Genomic DNA, 21,306 nt, shown 5'->3' on the forward strand with positions numbered 1-21,306 from the left:
AATAATGAATGACAAGGGAATGCTAGAGTGAAAACTTTTCAATATGTCAAAGCTTGAAAAAAAGTTTAAGTACAAACTTAATAACCATCAACAAAACATTCAAATACATGAAGGGGGAAATCTTAAGCTAGACACATGTCACAGAGCAGAATCAAATGATTTAACAGTTAACAAACAAGGCAAGATGTTCCTTAGTCTCCTTCTAGACCTGCTCCAGGGTCCCTTTTTTCTCCTTTACTTTTTATGGAGTTGTGCCCAGGGTATGATCATTTCTGGTTGTTAATATTATTCCGCATCCCCTTCTAGGCTCTTGATAGCTATCCTTTTTAATGGCATAACATTTGATCATGCCAAAATTCATTCAGACACCTTCCAATTACTGGACATACATATGTATATATGCAAACACATGTATATGTGTGTGTGTTCATATATACACATATATTATCTCCTATTCAGTAGGTTTGATTTTTCAAAAAGATATCCTTATATTTTTTCTCCAAGATGTTTTGAGGATAAAGTCTTGATGGCTGTATTTGCTGGGTTGAAAGGCATGATCAGTTTGGTGACTCCTGTAACACAAAGATTCTGAAGCTTGGCAGAATCAGAGGATGGAAGGGGGACTGAAAAGAAGAGGTCCAAAGTCTAAGTTCTTTAGTAAAAAGTTCCTTGTTTCTTATCTTTTAAAAGTTCAAGTGCTAGGTCTCAACAGATGAAAACTTACTGTGATCATTTCCAATAAATTCGATAACCTACTATCTAGTTACAGTACCTGGATCATTCTTCAATGGAAATTTTCTAGGGCAGGGCATCTTAACCTGGGGTCCATGGAGAGATTTTCAAGGGAAGGTCTATGAATTTGGATTGGAAAAAATTATAACTAGTACAAAAGAATTGGTTTCCTTTGTAATCCTGTGCATTTAAAAACATTATTTTGAGAAAAGTACAAAAGTAGACAGCCAAGGGAGTCTATCACAAAAAATGTTAATAACCCAGGTTTTAGAGTGTGGAATTAAAACAGGATTGTACAGTCTATATTTTTAAGCCAATCAATGATGTTCATTTTCACTGAAGATCTTTTTTTTTAACTTATGATATAAAGGAAGTTTAATTATTTTTACTTCTCCAAATACATACATGCTCAAATGATAGTATATTAAAGAGGATGATTTTTCTCTCGTTAATAATTTTTAATACCTTTATTAAGAAGACTTACAGTCATGTATTTTCCATTTTGATCCAGTACTATACTTGGCTCTGAATACATTGAACCTGTCTTTAGGGAGCTCTTGGGTGATGAAAATCTCTTCCAATGTAGGTCAACATCTGTTCTTCAACACAGAGCTTTAGAAACTTGCCTAGAGCACTGAGAGACTGATCTATCCAAGGTCACACCACCAGTAGGTATTCAGAGTCAGAACCTGAACCTAAGTCTTCCTGGTTTCAAGGTCAGCTTTCTAGCCACTAGACAACACTGCTGCTAAATGGAAAACCTTTCTTTGAAATACTAGAGGAAGATATCCCATTTTGTATCCTAAGTCGAGGACAAGTCAAATGGATCAGAAGTAGTGGATTGGGCCAGCTGATCTTGTAAAAAGGTTGTTCTTAACCATTTTTTTGTATCAGGGTCCTCTGGCAGTCTGGTGAAGTCTGTGCATGGACCCCATCTCACAATGTTTTAAATCGAACAGAATTAAAAAAAACTCTAGGATTATTACAAAGGAAAACAAAGAGGTAATTTTTGTTTCCCATTTAAATTTCCAGAAATCTGAACTCTCTATACAGATAGAGGCAGGGGAGGTGAATCTGTGGACTAAAGTACTGTGGTTCTAGAGTGACTGTGGTGTGGTTATAGTTTCTATTTTGCAGACTTGCACTGTAAGGTTTAAATAACCCAGCAGAGGAAAATGTCTGTGAGTGTTAAAGGTGTTAGAACCTGGGGGAAGATCACAACCTTACCGTCTCCACTGAGGAGCAGACGAGACAAGAAACTTGGTATGAATATTCCTAGATTCTTTAGGGGTATAACAGGGATGTATCTTGGATTGTTATTACATAAAATAGAATATTAGCCTTGACTAACCAACATATGCCACAACTTTATTAAATCATGAAAAATTTATTAGGTTCATGTCGTTAAAAGAATTCCATCAATAGTGTTTTTGAACAAGCATCAGTTAAGTCATGAATTTGCTAGTGTCAAAGATGAAGTCAAATACTAAAGCTATTAAAATATTAGTGTTTATCGTGTATTTTTCAAACTCACTTCAACTCTCTATATACAGAATTCCTGTTAGAATGCCCAAAGCAGCCATACTGTGAACATTTACATTCCCCATATAAAATGACGTGTAATGTACAGCTTCAGATTGGTACAGATTTATAAATATGTACAAATAAACAGTATAGTATAGTTAACAAACTATCTGACCAGCAACACATGGAAAGCATCATATGCACATACAGCTTAAAAGGAAAAAAGAATTTCTTTTGAAACCCTCAGGACAAATACATAACCACTAATTTGTGTTTATAAAATTGTACAGAAAAAGGGTATGTTTGGAAGCCTTCAGTGGGCTGCCAATGATACAGTAATTTTTAATAATAAAAAACAAACGTAAGGTAAATCAGATGTATGTCCTGATCTATGCTTTGCTGAATAGCCATCTTAAACTCAAATTCATAAACATAAAAACACAATTTGTTCACGGAGCATAAACTATTGCACACAAGCAGTTTCTTTCAAAGGAAAGGAATTATATTTTACATATTTATGAACTTCAAAATGGTTCCCATGTGGTAAGTGTTCTATTTGCATTTTCCAAAACAAGAAACATTCACGAAAAATAATATCCAGTAATACTGTTTTACCCATTAACCATACTCTAAGGCTAGTCTATGGCAATGGTGGTCTGGAGGGGATTTGGCAAAGATAAAAAGATTTAAAATGGATATGTGCGTCCTGGGCAAAGCGAGCCCCCAAGGTCTGAAATCACTTGTTCTCGGATTTCTTAGTCCCTCAGTAACGATGCCCATCTCATAGGCCACGGCCTGACGTCACAGTGATGATCAGACAGTAGTGGAGTAACTTTCTCTTCTTTTCTGTTGCTTCTCCTTAGCAATTCCCTTCTTGCTTCCTCTCGTCTCCAATATGCCATCTTCTGTTTCACTCTCACTACTGCCTTCTGCGGCAGGGTCCAAAGTCATTAGGCCAGATCTTCTGTGCAGAGGAAAATGGATTCCACCCTCCCGAATGGAATTAGCTATAAAATCTTCATCAGAGGAATGGAATGATTCATCATCTCCTATTAAATGGTGGACAATGTGGATCCCGTCAAAAGTGGGTTGGTCTGAGAAGCCCCTCTTGCCTTTTAGGCACCGGAGCTGTTTAAAAAAAAAAAAAAGACCCCCAAACCAGCACATTAATATTTAGCAAAAACAGAACAAAACAAATTTCCAACAAGACACGTTACAACAAGTCGTCAGGGATTACTTGTTCCTCAAATTACAGCTGTAAGCATTGTCCAAAGTGCACCAGTTTCCTGTACCTTCCAAGCTAACACATCATTGAGACTTAACAAGTCCCTACCATACATTTTGACAAGGCAAAGACAACTACTGTGTACATTACGATGCCATTCCTTGCCTTCTAAATAAATGAGGATGGTTTTACACCTTCCTGTGCTTATTCCACCACTTGCTCTATTTACTCCAATACTCTGAGTTGTTTCTAGTACAATAAAAAATATAAGAGCCATCCTGTTCTTACTGCAGAAGAACCAGAAAACAATACTCAGAAACCAAACAGTCAATATTTTCCAGCTGGAAATATCAACAACTTCACTTCTCAGGAAGCAAGTTTGCACTCTTTTCAAGTTTTAAAGAAAAAATAACATAAAAACACTTAGAATATATTGATACTGCAAACACTATTATTGTGCTTAAAACAGAGAAATCAAGAATACAGAAGCTGGAGGACCAATCAGCAGAGATCCTCACTTGCAATACTGCATTATCACAACTGCCTTATTCTGAGGCAACCTCATATCACAATACTGCAACCCCACAATGATTTACAGTGCCCAGTCTTAGAACAAATTAAGTGCAATCTCTCTCCTCTTTTTTTTCCCAGTTTTTTTTATTTTTATTTTTAAAGAAATAACAGTGTTTCTTCACTCTTCTCTCTTCCTGGCTGTTAGGAAGGAAGGCACAGCACAGGAAGCGCAATTTCCTGATTGTTTGGAAGGCGGGAGCCTCCTTCAGCACGGATCGCTGACTGGAGGGGGGAGCTAGGATAGATCAACTTTTTCTTTAGCTGCCATGAATCACAGATTGAGAATTTCTTTTGTGACTAACAGGCTGAAAATTCTTTGTACCATCACTATACTGTCTACCCATACAAGAAGAAAAGTAAATAGGGTTTTTGTTTTTTAGTGGCAAGAAGAAAAGAATCAAACTTCAATCTTTTACAAATTAAAATTATGCTGAATATTATTGTCCATTCTTGAGGTGATGTCAACTTATGGAAAAACAACAACCAAAAAGACCAACTAATTCCTAAGACACAGCACAGGTTAAGCTGATACACAAAGAAGTTTTAAAGTATGCTTCAGGTTTCACTTTATGTCTCTATACCTGAGTAGGAAAACTCATCAAAAAAACCCCATTGTTCTTCATGAACGTTTTATGCTCAAGTTAACTCCAATCAAATGGGACTTCTGAAGTTATCAGAATTAATTTTTTTAAAAAGCCCCAAATCAGGCAAGAACCAGATCTTGTTATTAACATGAGTCTTCAAATAAAATTCTCTAAGAGCAAAGTATCCATGACTGCAATCTACCGGACTTGACTGAGCTGGCCCAGTCCTGGTTTCAAGTTCCAGTGTTTCTGGAGAGATGTTTACTTTAGGAACCAAACAACTAAAAATGTAGCAAAAGCCAAACAAGTTCCATTCCCAACTGCTCCGAAGCGGACGACCCACTTTTCGTCACTCTTCCCCTCTGCGGTTGATGCTCCTTCTGGCTTCTCCTCACCCTTGGGGCATTTCCCTCCTCCGGATAACTTTTTATAAGGATGGATGACCCAAGGGAAATAAAGTCAAATTCAAGAACTTTCCCTGTCAGTAGCATGGTTAAGGACTTGGGAGATGAGTGAAGTTTCAACTAGGAGCTTAAAACAGGTTTCTAGATTACCTACGGATGCTGTTAAGTATGTAAAAACACACATTCTGTGGTCTTGGACTAATGTTAATTTGGCTTATTTCACCTGAAAAGGGAACTGAAATAGCGACATATTCCTGTGCATGTCCCAGAATTAAAAACACTTGGCTAATTTTAAGTCTTGGCCTACACAGAGAACCATCCAACCTACCACCATGCCCTCCTTTCCTTTTTCCCTACAACATATCCGGGGCCATCTCCAGTCATCCTAATGTATATCTGGTCACTGGACCCAGATGGCTCAGGAGGAGAAAATGAGGCTGGTGACCTTGTACAGCCCTCCCTCAGCTCAAAACAAAGTCAAGTGCAAGTCGCGTCATCATTTCTCCGATGTCACGGCCTTTGAAAATGAAGGACGAACACAACCCTGTGAGATGTCCACACCATTCACCCATTCTTTCTGTACACAGTTCAGTTAATTGTACCATAAGCAGTCTTCCTCATGTGCATACACCCGTCCCCATGGTTTGTAGGTACCCTGTCTTCTAACTTTTTCTTTTTCTCTTTTCTTCTTTTATTCAGCTCTCTCTCTCTTAATTCTAGTTGTGAACCAAAAAATGATCCTGATCACAAGTATAAATCTAACGCTGGTAACACATTTTACCAAGGAAAATGAAGTGAATTTTGATGTAAGGAACATCAGCCTTTACAAACCGTCAAAATACCCTGTTCTTTTTCACAGGCCACAAAAAGGTATTAGCTCATCTTCCTCTAATTAACCTTCTTTTCCTCAACCTGCCCAAGATTAACACATTGTTTTAAAATTTAGCTTCTTTTCTATTTTGTTTTTTGCAATGCAAATCTTGTTTGTTTGGTTTTTTTAACCTGAATTACAGATTAGACTTTTGTGGGTTGCCCTAGGAATTTAACCAACATTTACAACATTATTTTTGTTGGAAAATGTGTTCTGAGTTCCAATCTACTTGTAAGTGAACTTGGGGACCACAACCCCTTGCTAAGTTTATAACCTCTGAACTCCTTATACATGAACAAGCACCTGACAAAACTCTAGATTCTGTTTCATTCTAGAATCCATTTTGAGATGTTTCAAATTCTGTTTCTAATAGTTGTGGCACATAAATTAGCAAAAGGTCCACATGCATGCTGTATCATAAGAGCTTTCTACTCAAACACAGACTTAGAAAAGCAGTAATGCAGTCACAAAAACAGAACCATATTGTTACCAGGCAGTTAGTCCTACAAGACAAAAAAGGTTTAGTTAGCATCCTCTTTATAAAATAAAGAACCAGAAAGTATATTTTCCTCAAGAACACTTTCTCAGACTGGGGACCATAATTTTTAGGGAACAAATGGAGAGTTCTGGGGTTTATAAGAGAATTGAGGTAGGGACTGGGTTAATTTTGGACCTGGAGGAAGTCATGGAACTGTGTTGACCGAGTTCACTACAAATAAATGTGTGCTGTCTAACCTTAAGTGAACAAGTAGAATTTCCACCGTAGCAACACATCCCCTGACTGCTTCTAAACTGACTCTATCCCATTCCCATCAGTGGCTGTTTCAAATCTTTTGCCTTTCCTTGAACAGTCTTCCTTCCTACCCTCTTAGCTAAGGATCTTGACTCATGTTTTACCATTGGTCATGACTTCCCTCTACTTTACATTATTCCCAATTCTCCTTTCCTTTACTCTCCGAAAAAGAGGTGGTCCTTTTCTGGATAAGACCAATCCGCAGGCTGCTCACCTCTCTTGGTACACTTTAATTTCTCCTGATCTATATGGGTTCTCCCTATCCACACCTTCATATATGGACCAGTCGTCCTCATGAGAGCAGTTAAATAGAGCAGTGGATAGAGCACCAGTGCAGGAGTCAGGAGGACCTGAGTTCAAATCTCACCTCAGACACCTGACACTCACTAGCTGTGTGACCTCGGGCAAGTCACTTAACCCCAATTGCCTCATTTTGGGTCATCTCCAGTCATCCTGATGAATATCTGGTCACTGGATTCAGATGGCTCTGGAGGAGAAGTGAGGCTGGTGACCTGCACAGCCCTCCCTCACTCAAAACAAGGTCAAGTGCAAGTCATGTCATTATTTCTCTGATGGTATGGTCTTCTTCAGCAACAAAGGATGAATGAACATACAAACACATACACACACACACACACACACACACACACACACACACCAGTCTTCTCCTCAACCAGAAAAATTCTCATTAGACCTCACCATTCCAAGTCTTTGCGCTCTACCTCTCCTCCCAGATCCCAGAAGAAAAGCTGTCTACTCTCACTATTTCCACTTCTGCTCTCACTCACTTAACCCCTAGTAACAGGATCCCAATTTTACCAACTCAATTGAAACTGCTCTTTCCAAAGTTACCAATGATTGCGGTTAATGGTCAAAATCTCAACTCTTAACTGTCTTGACCTCTCTGTAGCATCTAACCTTACTGACCAAGCTCTCCTCTTGAACGCTCTCTCCTGTGTGTGTGGTTTTTTTTTTTTAAATGTCTCAGTTCTCCTACCTTTCTAATCTCTCCTTCACAGTCTACTTTACAAGACCATACAGGCAAAGTTCTTTTCTGGGTTCTCTTCTCTCTTTTTTTCTCAATATGCTTTCACATGGTAATCTCAAATGGGTTCAATCATCTCTGAATAGATTCTAGACTTATATATCCAACCCACTTTTCCCTCCTTTGCTCCAGTTATCTACTGCCTGTTGGATGTTCCACAGATATCCTAAGCTGAGAATGTCCAAAGAGAACTAACTTCTCTTTGGAACTGTTTCTATAAAGGGGCCCACCATGCTTCCAGTCACCCATGTTCAGAATCTTGGTGCCATCTGTAACCTATGTACTCCTCTGCATCTCTGCCTCAGTATTCTTGGCTTCTTTCAAGACTATGCTCAAATGTTGCCTTCTGTTGGCGGCCTTCTCAGTCTTCTCCTCTGTGTCTCATAAGCACCGGGTTACATGGTGCTTCTCCCATTGGTACGTGAGATCCTTAGGAGCAGGGACCACTTTTTGTGTTATTACCTCTTGGCTGAATCATTGCAAAGAGGATCACATTTTGGCTTCCAGCTTCACCCCTCTAACTCTTTAATCTATTCTCCACAGAGCTCCCAAAGCAATTTTCCTACAGGGCAGGCTGGACTGTATCATTCTTCTACACTGTACTCTCCTTTTCATATTGGCCTTACTGTTTCTCATTCACAATGTTCCCATCTCCAGCCTATGCATCTATGTCCTAGCGGACACTATGCCTGGGAGCAACTACTTCAACTCAAGCTCTCAGAATCTGGAGTCTTCTCCAAGACCCAGTTCAGGTTCTGTTTTCTGCAAGCAGCTTCTCTGGATCCCCGCAGCTGTTTAAGCTTTCCTTGTCATAACGAGTATGTATCCACTTAGTATGTATTGTACGTATATGTTCCTATGTCCAGGCTGTCTCCCCTGATGGAATGGAGGTTCTTGGAGGGCACAGGCTGTAGCCAGCACAGTGCCTAGGAGACAGGAGGTACTTCATAAATGCGTGTTGACTGACTGATTAAAAAACTCTAGAAACATTTCTGCTTCCTGCTAGGCATGAGCAGCAGTTGCTCTTCTCCTGTTCACCATCTGCTCCCCTTACATATCCCTCCCCTAATTGGTTATCCCGTGACCTCTCCCCATAATCCATTTTTTCCTCTTCACTCCTCTTCCCCCTCTAGGAGCCAGCCTTAAGACAGAGCACAGAAAAAATGGATGCTTAAAATAGGAAATTCATGAAAGATTTCATTGTGGCTATTGATCCATGCTTTCCAGCCTCCTAGCTATGGCATGTTCTCTTTCTCAGGCATTCTACAGCAGAGATTTTTATTACTCTATAGGTAAAAAATGATCAGAGGGAAGCAAGGAAACCGAAGACACTGTTACATATCAACAATGTGAGAAGGAGAGGTGTCTATTCCAGACATGGTGGACAGTTCAAGAAAAAACATGGAGATATATCAGGGAAGGATGGGAATGAAGCATGGCAGCAGTCTGTCCTGAGTGTAATGAAGAATATGGGAAAGGGGACTTATAAGACAAAGCTGGAGAGTCAAGGCTGGCACCTGATTGTAGAGGTACAATGTAATAACTCCAATCAAAGTCAGGAGGTTTGAAACAAATAAATTACTGGTTGACCACTACAGGAGACTTCTTTAGGATTAGTTTTGAACAAAAGTCTGACAATAGTAATACTACTAGCTAGAATTTCTATAGTATATATGTATCAGTCACTGTGCTAAGTCTTTTAAGAATATTATCTCTTGCTTACCTATCAATAGGTATAAGAGGGTGTGGGAGGGAGAGAATTTGGAGCTCAAAATTTAAAAAGCAAAGAATGCTAAAATAAGTAAATTAAAAAAAATTTTTAAAGAAAGGTCTACAATGAGGAGGTGCTTAAATAATTACTTTGAATGAAAAAAAATTATCTTATTTGATTTTTATAACAAACCTGTTAGGAAAATAATGGGTATTATACCATTTTTACAGATAAGGAAACTGAGGCAAATGGATTCACATAACTTGTCTAAGCCACTTAGTTAAATGACTTGTTTAACATTACACAGCTACTAAGTGACCAAACCTGGACTTGAATTCAGGTCTTCCAGGCTCAAGATCCTGTGCTCTGTGCACTATGGTACCACCTAGCTGCCTCATGGCTTGAGACATTCCTCTTTCTGGTTAGTTCTTGGTGATCTTGGAGCATCCTGATGTTATAGGCCTCAAGGCTCTTTCTCTGAGTAAGAAAACTCTCTATTTGTTTTTGTATTACGAATGAACAAATGAAAAAGTGGTTTTTTTGTGTACTCTGAGTAATCTGCAAGTTGGCCAGTCTTCCTGGCCATCCCTAGATGTAGCTTCCTGCCTGGCCTCTGACCCATGCTAGACATGTGACCCTCAGCCAGGCCAAACCTACCTCCCTCAGATTAGAAATCAGATCTGCTGATCTGTATCACTGAAAGGAGTTTCCATATGGGGAGTTTCTGACACACTGATGAGATCTGGGCCAAAAAAAGAATTGTAAGAGACAAAACACAATAGATAGGTCATTTCAGAAGCTTGGTGTGGTGCAAGAAAGGTGACACTTGTGGCCATCTCTTCTAGTCCTGGGCAGGACAGACGTAGCACAGCACCCTTCATAATGTGAGGGATGCCCTGTACCGCTTTTCTAGCAATGGTGAGAGATGACATGGAGACATTCACTGAATCGTAGCTCACAACTGAGCCCACATGACAAGGTGTCTGGCCAAGGCTGGCCCTACTAGTGGACAGGGACCATTCCTTTGCTCCCTCAGCACCAAGAGACCTGTGTGTTCTCTCCTTTGCTACACATGCTGATGCTGAGGGATGGACTTGACAAGAAATTTTTTTTTTTAAAGCTGACAGTTTTGCTCCGAACTGAGTAGATTCTGTATATTATTTTTATCATCAGTGCCTTCCCCTAATGGCAAATAACCTGAGGATCATACCATGAGACTTCCAGATAATATACAATGTCACGGCTGAAACAAAGTCCATTATGGATTCTTACATAAAAGCTACCAACATATATATGAATTCTCTCTGGGGATGAGAGTTGGAGCAGGCCTGCAGGGCTGAACCATTTTCCTTAGCCACTAAGTAAAAAAAGAAAACATCCTAGAAGTAAGTGCTGAATATAAGACTTGTTAGAACTGAAACGAAGTGAAACACAGGAGTAAGAAACATCTACGTGAAGATGGAACAGCATGTCTCTGGAGGATTCTAATTATTCCAAATCACTAAGTCTCCTGATTTTAATATCAAAAATTACATCAACATGGTGTCCAAATAACTCTCCACTTCTGGTTAAAGGAAGTAAAACCAGTTGTCTTCACATATATACGGGAATGTTAATGTTCCCTAGAAGTGGTCATCAATAAAAGACTTTTAAATAAACAAGGAGTAAAACTGCTTTAAAATTTATTTTGTTGCTTAGCAGTTTTCATTCAAGTAAGATAACTCAACCAAAATGGCAAAAATAAGTTATTTTAGGCAAAAGAAATTACATTTTTTCAGGGTATTTTTCATGCTATTGTCTGCAGATCACAGCTCTCTAATGACCTGGTCTCTAAGAATCTGTGCAGCTAAGCTCTCCAACAGTGGTGGGAAGCTTCCTCCAGCCCCAAATCACACAGGGTTTTAGAACCCTAGGTTATCTCCAAATCTAACTTCAATAAAACAAACAAAATTCCTTTTCTGGCCAATAGGTTAAAAAGCACAGCTGCAAAGATTTCTTTTTAATTTCCATGTGTTTATTGATTACTAAGAAGTAATTTAAAAATCAATTTACTATTAAACAACTAATTGGCACAAAACCCTAATCTGTGCCTTCTGTATAGGTATTATAAGTCTGGCCTCTAAAATCACCACTTACTAACATAATTTTTATATGTGCATTTATTTATTCTCGGCACAAGGTGATGCTATGTTTGAAATGAAAAACACTGAAGTGCTGATTTGCTTAGTCTACCCATCCCTCTATAAATTCTGAAGTGAGAAGCATGCAGTTTGATGCAGAACATCAACATATACCCAGAAGGCATATTATTCATAGAAGACTAAACAATCTACTATTTCTTACCTGATGCAGACTGCCTCATTAGGTTAAGCATGAGAGAAAGACAGAGCAAGAAAGTCAAAATATTGAGAGGTTTTGTTTTGAACAGGGAAGTCATTCTGGCAGCAATTTTTCATCGATTTTGCCCCAATTCAAATCTCATGAAGGTTAGAACAGAGAACTTCCTGATTGGTTTCAAGCAACACGAACTACAGAAACCAGCACAAAAACACATAATTTACAAAGGAAAACTATTCATGAAAATGGAACTGTAGAGCTGCAAAGACTACAGCACTAAATAATAAGAACCAGGAAGCTGCCATCCTTCTAGCCTGGATGGGTGTAGCTTATAATAGTCAACAGTAGAGTATATAAAACAATTCAGACTACAAAAAGGACCAATTAGAAACTGGAGAGGACAGCAGGCAGTAGCAACTGTTTTGAAGAAAAGTTATTTTCTGAAAAGCTGTCTCTTTCAATTTAACCTGGAGGAGACATGAAGGCCATCACCATCTGAGAGCCACAACCAAAGATGACATTCCTCAGTAAGTAAATGTTTGTTGGCTTGGCTGGTGAGATGCAGAAACACATGCCTTTATGTAGATGGAACCCAATGGATCACATACACAAGAAGCCTGTGTTGGTTTCTTTGAAACATTCTTATTTAAGCGATGCCATCTTTAAGACAAAAGGGAAGATGAAACTTGCTTCAGAGTAACACCTCATTGCAACATGGAAATTTTTTTCTTCATATTTTTATTTGTGGCTTCTAAATACATGTTCTTTATCAAAACTCATAGTCCCAAATCTGTGCTGAGAGACTGTGTCCTTTGGGAGCGAGAGGTTTTTTTCTATCAGTTGGGGCCACCCAGACTAGTTTCAGCACAGTTAGTTGTCTACTTCCCTTTACTACATTACAGAGTAACAGTAACTTTGAATTTCAAGAGATCAGTGATGATTTTAAACTTAATTACAAAGGCAAAGCAGAAAGAGTGATGTAAAATCATCTCCTCTAGCATTTTCCTTCACCAAATTTAACAACTAAGGGTAACAGAATTGTGCTGAAGACTAACATCTCTTGAGATTCAAAAGAATGAGAGGAAGGACTAAATTGGGTATTTTGAAAGACAATCAATCCACAACAAAGTGGAAAAAAAGTCATCCACAGAGAGAAAAAAAACCCCTAACCAAATGAACTTTGATCACCACTAGACAGGGTTTAAACCATAGAAGTGCGTCATGTGATACAAAGTGAACAGTTGCAGTAAATTTCCAAGGTTGACTCATATGAGATTATAAGGCACACATGAGTACGTTTGGGTTCTACAGATTCTCAATCCCTGAAAAACATCACGTTGCAGCTTTTTAAATTTAAGAGATGCACTTCTAATGTTCCTATAAACTCCTGAACAGTACTTAGTACAAGAAACATAATTTCTATTTGACAGCTCACTTTACTTCTACTGCTAAAACTTGCAATTCTAAATTTTGAAGACTTCATGGGTAATCTTCCAAAAAACCCAATGTATTTTGTTCAGTAATTTATGCTGGGTTCTTAAGAACCTCCCCCCCTCCCATTTTAGACTTTTCAGTTCTCAAAAACTGAAATGTGAGCAGGAAATTAAATGCTAAATTTGTGCTCTATTATCAGCTTCTCCAAAAACTGTATTGTAAACGTGACAGATTAAAACCAGCAGTAAGCATTCAGACCAAAAGGTTTCCAGTGAATCAGAACAGGAAACCAATAGAAGCGATCAATGAGAGGTCATGACTTTTTGAACATTACACACTCCCTACACAGACAAAAGCTACAGCTATGTAGGCTAATTAAACTCTGAAAAACTGAAGTAAAAGTATGACTGAAGTAATAATTTTTAAAATGTCTGTACTAATAAATGTTCTTATATTTCAAGCTGGTTAGCCATCAGAAAACCTGATAAAACACATCTGAGAAATACAAACTGACTATAATCACTTTATAAAGAATTTACAAGTTATTTATAAAGCACATGTGCAAGTCCATTTTTAAAAATCAAGGTTTTCAGGAGGAAGAGAGAAGTTTTCTAAGTAACTTCATCCCCAAAGCCCCGAAAGTTACTTAGCATCTCTAAAATAATATGGGGAGAGAACAAAAAGGAATTTTTAAACAGTTTTTCCTCCTCCCAAAGTACACAACTAAAATCACACGGACAAATGAAATATTGTGATCATGGATCCTCTTCCTGTTAGCTGACACATAAAAGCAACTGAAACCTTCATTATTCAGAAGGCACAAAGTGGTTCTGAGGCAAGAAATATATATATGGTTCTATGTAAATTTATGACCAATTACAGGAAATAAATCACTTCACAATTCTTTCACTCAGAACTTTTAAAAATGACATCAAAGGCCACATAGATTTCATTTGATTTGACTTTGTTTTAGCTGAAAAAAAAATTGGAAAAATTCAGCTGCATCCATCACCCAATGCCAACCCTTTGCCTGCCTGGAATGAACACTGAAAAGCTGTCTTAAGTTATCAACACAACAGTCTGTGTGAATTTTAAAATAATTTTTTTGTATTTTTATTTAAATAAAATGTTATGTCACATAATGACCTCTATTTGTAACTGCATTCATTACCATAAAGCCAATCACATTTGTCATCTTACTATAGCTAACATATATATAGTGTTCTAAGGTCTGCAAAACGCTTTAAAGTAGGTGTTATTATTATCCCTATTTTATGGAGAGGAAAACTGAGGGTAAGTCACCTGCTCATAGAAAACATCTGAGGAGGATCTGAATTCAAGTCTTTTGCCCTTGAGGTCCAGCACACTATTAACCACATTACAAAGATATTTAGATTAGCTGCTGGCCACTAACTTTGGAATTGTTACAGGTAGGAAAATTTTAAGATAAGTGACCACAAAGTCCCATGACTGGTGTGTCAAGGGTTTACTTACTGTATCGTTATTCTCAGTTCTACTAATTTAGCGACAGGACAGTTCTGTTCTCAATACCCTATTCCCTCAATGCTGAGATTCCATGAATATACTCTTTCATCTCCATCCAATCACATTATTTTCCCTGAACTCTCATAAATTTATACTTTCAACCCCATTGCCAATTTTTTAATTTTTTTGGTTATTTGTTCCCTATAGGTGATCCAGGGGCCAGAAGAAACAGCTTGAAGAGAGCCCTTTCCTCCTTCCCCATTTGCCTAATTCCCACTAGGCCACAGATACCCACGATAGGCAGAGGTAACCCAGAGCTCTTCCCCTCCCGGATCCTTGGGCCTAGCACCCCTTTCCCAGGACCATTTGTATAACCTGGGTCCTCAGCTCACAGGAGGCTGGTGGTATGCATCAGGCCTTTCCAACAGCCCTGCAGCTGGGACGACTTCTTTACAAAGAATGAGAGTTCTTTTAATGGAGGGACTCTGCATCCCTGGCTCTTAGTATACTGCTTACTTACAACAACTAAATGTTTACTAAATACTTTTCTAGGTCAGGTCATTCCTTCTCTCTCTCTCTCTCTCTCTCTCTCTCTCTCTCTCTCTCTCTCTCTCTCTCTCTCTCTCTCTCTCTGTGAAATGTCTTATCCCTCTTTCCTGGAACAGTACTGGTGCATAACAGGTGCTCCCAGTTCTTGCTGATTATTTTATCGATGATAATTGCCCTGATGACCAAATGACAAAACAGATGTTAAGATATGCTACAAAACAGAATGTGCAATGCACAGAATCCCAGAATCTCACATCTGGAAGCTCCTTTAAAGATAATTTTAGTCCATTCCTCTCATCTGGCCCAGAGTGGCAGAGCAGAGCAGGAAGCTGACTGTGGCACAAACCTAAGAGGTCATTACCTTCCTCAGTTTCGTTTAGGCACCATGTCTACGTGAGTGTCTCATGTTCACCCTGGAGGAACACCATCTTTTTGATAATAAGATGTGATGAGGCTCCCTCATGAATTCAGCTGTATACAACAAAGCTAAGCTTCTCTGGGCTGCGCGGAGTGTAAAGATTTTGGGAAATGCAGAGGTCCAGTTTCTTTATCATTATACTCAACCATTGGCATATGCATAGTTTCACTCTCAGGCTCCCTTAGGAGAATAGATCTTTTTTATGTGTTTTCCAGGCAGGAATACTACTTTTATTATCTAGAGAAAACAGGCAATATGTTCATCTCTCAGCATTCACAAAGGATTGCCCTTATCTATTTGGCCATGTGAGAATTATTCTGTTTTTAAAAGTATTTTTAAAAGAAAGATATTCTAAAACCTTAGGCAATAATTTTTTAAAGCAAAAAACCCCAAGACAAACCAAAGCCAAAACCCCCAAACAATATGTGTGTCGCCAGAGAGAAAACAAGGGAAATTATAATGTTCTTTTTATTGGAAAGCAAAACTCAATATTTCCCATATACACTTCCCATTGATTTAAACAGTTCATTCTAGTTGTTCACCGATATCTAGTATCTGATTTATCTTCAGCAATACCGGCATGACTACCAATTGATGTTAAATTTTAAATGTACATTGATAAAGATAGGAGAAACATCAGAAATGATTAATAATCAGAAAAAATTGGGATGAAAGTCTTAATAATTATTTGTTCATATTATTTTCTACTATCAGTGGAAAAAACACTAAAGAAAAGGCATGACCATCTGCTTTCATGCTGCACCCCAAGGTCCTGGAGACCTATACCTTCCCTAGAGATTATCTCCCCCATTAGACTGGGAGCTCTTTCAGGGCAAAGAACATCTTTTTTCTCTTATCTGTTATTCTAAGCTCTCAGCACAGGGTTTTCTTTGCACATAGTATGCACTTAATAAATTATCCATTCGCTATATTAAAGAGTGATTGGAGACAAAAATGCAATATTTTTCACAGGTTAAAGGGATAAACTTTATAAGTTCAACCTGTTCAAAAAGAATCTAAATCCTGATAGAATATTCAGAAGAAAACATACTTGATGGCACTGAACCACAAGATAAGCTTCTGAACATGCAAGGCTTGTTCCTCCCCCTCCCCTTCATCCTGGGGAGCTCAGAGGCTGCTGCATTAAGATTGGGTGCTTGTAAACCACATGACCTTATGAATGCTATCTTATCATATCACAGGTTCCTCAGACTGACCACAACCACTTAAATCAGACAGGCAGCAAAGTAACTCTTGGTCTCTGACGAGTTCTCGAAGAGCAGCATTTCTGGCTCTCCACTTGCCTTCCATTACTGTTGTTTGTGGGGAGTGAAAATCTGATTATCTCATGTCCAACTGCATCTGAGAGATATGGTGCATGAAAAGCACATGATTTACTGCACCGAACACTTCCAACCACATTTTGAAGTTCTTCGCTTTTGTAAATCTGAGAGCTAACTGTGGATCTGACTGAGTTCTGTTCAATGACAGTAGTAGTTGGAATGAAACCCATTCTGAAGCACATTTTCAAAGTGATCCATTTGGGAAGAATGCTGATGCAAGTGAAATGATGTTTAAAACAGTGTCCGTTTATCCTCCCTTGAATAAGTTGTTTGGAATAAAAGGTGTGTGTGTGTGTGTGTGTGTGTGTGTGTAGATGTGGGTGTTTTATAAGAGCTTGGGAGTTTTAATATGCAGAAATGTCTTTTACTGTACGCTGTAGGTCAGGAGTTTAAGGCAAAAACAATATTTTCAGTAATCTAGTTTATCTAAATTATAAACACAGAAGAAATGTTCAAGTCACCACTGAACTCTGCTTTATTAAAATATTCTGCACCAGGGCCTCAAAAGGAATATGAACCCAAACATGCTTTAAGGAAAAGAACATTATTTTGAGGCTGTAAATGGTCCACAGAATTTCTGATTTTTCACAATCCTATCTGGGGTTTTCTTGGCAGAGACACTGGAGTAGTCTGCCATTTCCTTCTCCAGCTCATTTTACAGATGAGGTAAACAGGGTTAGGCGACTTGCCCAAAGCGTCATACAGCTAGAGATTGTTGAAGGCTATTCGAACTCAGGGCTTCCTTACTCTAGGCCCAGTGCTCTATCTAATGCACATTCTAGCTGCCAGGGGATGGGATGCTGGGAGAAATTTTGATGATGCCAAAAACAAAAGATGTCAAAATTTTATTTTAAAAAGTATATGGTAAAAAAATAATTAGATGAGAGCAGAAGGAGGAACCGATCACAATCAGATTCACAACTAGGGGAAGAACTTTTAACCAAATAAGGGATAGACAGAACTGATCATAAAAGAAAAGTAGAAAATGTAAAAGTTTCTGCATGAACAAAATCAACGCATATAGAAATCAGATAAACTGTTGAATGGGTAAGATATCTTTTTATCAAATGACAATGATAAAAATCTCACATCCAAGATAATGCAAAGAGTTGAGACAAATATGCAAGGCCAAGAGTCATTTCCATGGATAACAGGTCCAAAGACACGAATAGTTTTCAAAAGAAGCACTGCAAACTATAACTCACCATAGCAAAACATACTCCAAATCACAAAGGAAATGAAACTAAAATTCTGAGATTTCATTGCATTCCCTGCAGCCTGGCAAAAATGACAACTTCAAATATTAAATGGTAGAGGGCTTTGGAGAGGCAGACATACTACTGCTGGGAGACGTGTGAAGTGGTCCAATCATTTTTTACATCAACTTGAAAGTATGCCCCCAAAAAGTGGCCCATGAACGGATTCCACTACTGGGCGTAAACTACAAGGAGGTAAAAAACAGAAGTCAGGGTCAAATGAATGCATAGCAAAATATTAATAGTATCACCTTTTGTGACAGCAAAGAATTAGCAACAAAGGATTGTGGAATGGGTGAACAAACTGTGGCAGATGTAGGAAATGGAACCATGCAATAGGAAATGATGACTATGAAGAGTATGGAACAAGATGAAAGATTTGTATGAATAGATGCAGAATGAAATTAGCAGAACCAGTATTAAAACATATATAATGACCAGGACAATGAAAATCACAAATGGGAGCAGAGCTTTGAGCAGAAAAAAACCCCCAATAATGATTTTGGGGAAGACATCATAAACTATTTTTAGTCTTTCAGGTGAGAGGTGAGATACTACTAGGGTGGAACATGGTGGACCCTGTCAGACAGACAGTCTCAGTATTGGGTATTTTTGTTTTTCTTTACCATGAGGGGAAGTTCAGTTCTCAGGGAGTGTTTCCAGAAATGACTGTAATGTAAAAAACAAAGGACATCAATAATACTGACTTTAAAAAATAACAAGAGAAGGAGCACAGAATTTTACAGTTAGATGTTTCATAATTCCTTATTTAGCCCTTAGGCCTAGAGAGCTAGTTGCTATCCATTAGGTAAATGTCTGTGAGAGACAGGAAAGATCCATGCTCATTACTGAAGAATCTGGAAAGTGAGAGGATCCGAGAAGAAGTTCATGCAATCACAAACTTCCAGGGCTGTGAGGGACTTCCCAAGCCATCTCACCCCAAAAACACTTGAGTAAGAATCCACCCTACCACATGCCTGTCAAGTGATCAAACAATCTTTGCTTCCAAACCACCAGTAGGGGGGAACCCACTACATCACAAGGCAGTCAACTTCGAGTTCAGATAACTCTGCTTGTTAGGAAATTCTCCTACACATGAAGCTGAAGCGGACTTGCTGTTTCTAGTACTGCCTTCTGAGACCTGGCAGGACAAATCTTGTCTCTCTTCTCCATGACATCCCTCTAAGTACCTGAAAAATGCTCTATCAGTCCCTGGAGAAACACTCTTAGTTCCTATACTCAATCCCCACATGGCAAGATCTCAGGCCTTTCACCACTGTTGGTGGTGTCTGGATGCTCTCCAGCTTTTTAACATTCTTCCCCAATATGTGGTATTTAGAACCACTCATGATACTCCAGATGTGCTCTAATTTGGGAATACAGTCTAATAAAGAACGAATTCAGGTTCTGGCTGTGATAGCACACTGATAATGAAAAATCTCTAGAGCTTTTTAAAAGAACTGTGTTTTTTTTAAGACTTGCAGGCTAGCCACACCTCACCTATCTTTTAACTTTCATGAAGCTGATTTTTTTGAATCTAAACAACCACCTTATATTTACTTTTATTACGTCTATCTCTCTAGCTCTGGTCTAATGTTCTGGCTACTCAAAGACATATTTAGATCCTGACATCCAGCATACTATCTATGCCTTCATCCAAACCACTGATAAAAATGTTAAAGAACATAGATCCCTGGGATACTCTGTGAGAGTCTCCCTTTTAACTGTTAATGATTATTTAATTGGCTCTTGCCATCCAAATAGTTTCAAATTCATCTAATTCTACTTTTCTCTAGCTCATGTCTCTGTCTTGTTCACAAGATTTAAAAATTGTTCTGGAGATCTTTTGTTTTTACATAACTTTCATTTCTGAGTATATCTTTTCCTGTTTCCCTAAAGTACATTTTATCATCCTTTGTATCAAAGACTAATAATAGAGAGAAAAGTCAGTTGAACAGAACTAATTAAACACATTGGTGGAGTTTGACAGTACACGTGATATTCCATACCCATTATCCCAACCGTCCCTGCCTTCTGCAAGGAAGGCAGATGCACTCTTTGCGTTCTTCTTTGGGGCCCATTATAATTATGAAGCATTTGGGGTTTTTGTTTGTTTGCTTGCTTTGCTGTTTTAGTCATTCCTGGTTCTGCTTACTTCATCAGTTAACATGAGTTTTCCTATGCTTCTCTGAATTCTTCAGTCATCATTTCTTACAGCAAACTAATATTCTATTATATTCATGAACCAGCATTTGTTCAGCCACTCCACAAAGTCCTATCCCAAAAAGTGCTATTATGAATATTTTGGTGTATATGTCCTTTCTTTCTTTCTCTGTCTCTCTCCCCACTCTTCTCTCTCTCTCTCTCTGACTTCCTTGAGGTTTATGTCCAATACCGGGGTCTCTGGGTCAAAGGGTGACTTTTGGGGTCCATTTCAAATTGCTTTTCAGCATGGTTGCACCAATGTTCCCAATAATTACATGAAAAAATGTCAAATATTTTGCTAAAATCTTGGTAAATTTTATCTATGGGATTCATCAGGTCTACTGTGGAATCATCTGATCTTGATGAAGTTAGTATAGATCTTGGTGACTACTACTTCCTTTTCAAGATGTCCATTAACAATTCCTTTAATGACATATGACAGAGAAATACAGTCTTGTGAGGTCTAGATTGAAAATGAGATGACTTGGTCAGAATTTTGTAAGGTGAAAGCTCAAAACAATGGACATCAATAGTATTTACTTCCTATTATTGTTTTTAATCTCCAAGATTATGGTTAGATGAATTAAAGGCACATTTTAGATGTCTTTGCTAGGTTTGAAAATTTGATTAAATAATACCCCATTTTATTTTAGATTTTTTTCTAAGCTATTAATCTCTTTTAAACATAGGCATTTATCTAAGAGGATATATAGGAAAATTAAATCCAGGTTAAAATTTATTTAAAATGATGATAGTGATCTCAATATTTGAGGGTCAGAGAAATAGCAGGGAAGCCCTTCCCCAGCTTTCCAAAGCA

At 38.3% G+C, this 21,306-nt stretch overlaps 1 protein-coding gene across 12 annotated transcripts in view; it reads right to left on the reverse strand.

The window, feature by feature from the left end:
• The window catches only part of EVI5 (ecotropic viral integration site 5), a 237,682-nt gene that overhangs the window by 16,212 nt on the left and 200,164 nt on the right, over positions 1-21,306 (reverse strand). For 11 of the 12 annotated variants that reach the window (XR_011975757.1, XM_072649083.1, XM_072649090.1 and 8 more), the window contains one exon: positions 2,100-3,384. The exons of the other annotated variant lie outside the window; for it this stretch is intronic. Coding sequence is in view for 10 of the 11 variants with exons in the window: in XM_072649083.1 (XP_072505184.1) it covers positions 3,070-3,384 (315 nt within the window). In the remaining variant the exon portion in view is untranslated. Of the gene's footprint in view, positions 1-2,099; positions 3,385-21,306 lie in introns of those variants that run through there. 12 annotated transcript variants of the gene reach the window in all.

The sequence above is a fragment of the Notamacropus eugenii genome, chromosome 2 (assembly GCF_028372415.1).
Source record: "Notamacropus eugenii isolate mMacEug1 chromosome 2, mMacEug1.pri_v2, whole genome shotgun sequence".
NCBI classification, from domain to species: Eukaryota; Metazoa; Chordata; class Mammalia; order Diprotodontia; family Macropodidae; genus Notamacropus; species Notamacropus eugenii.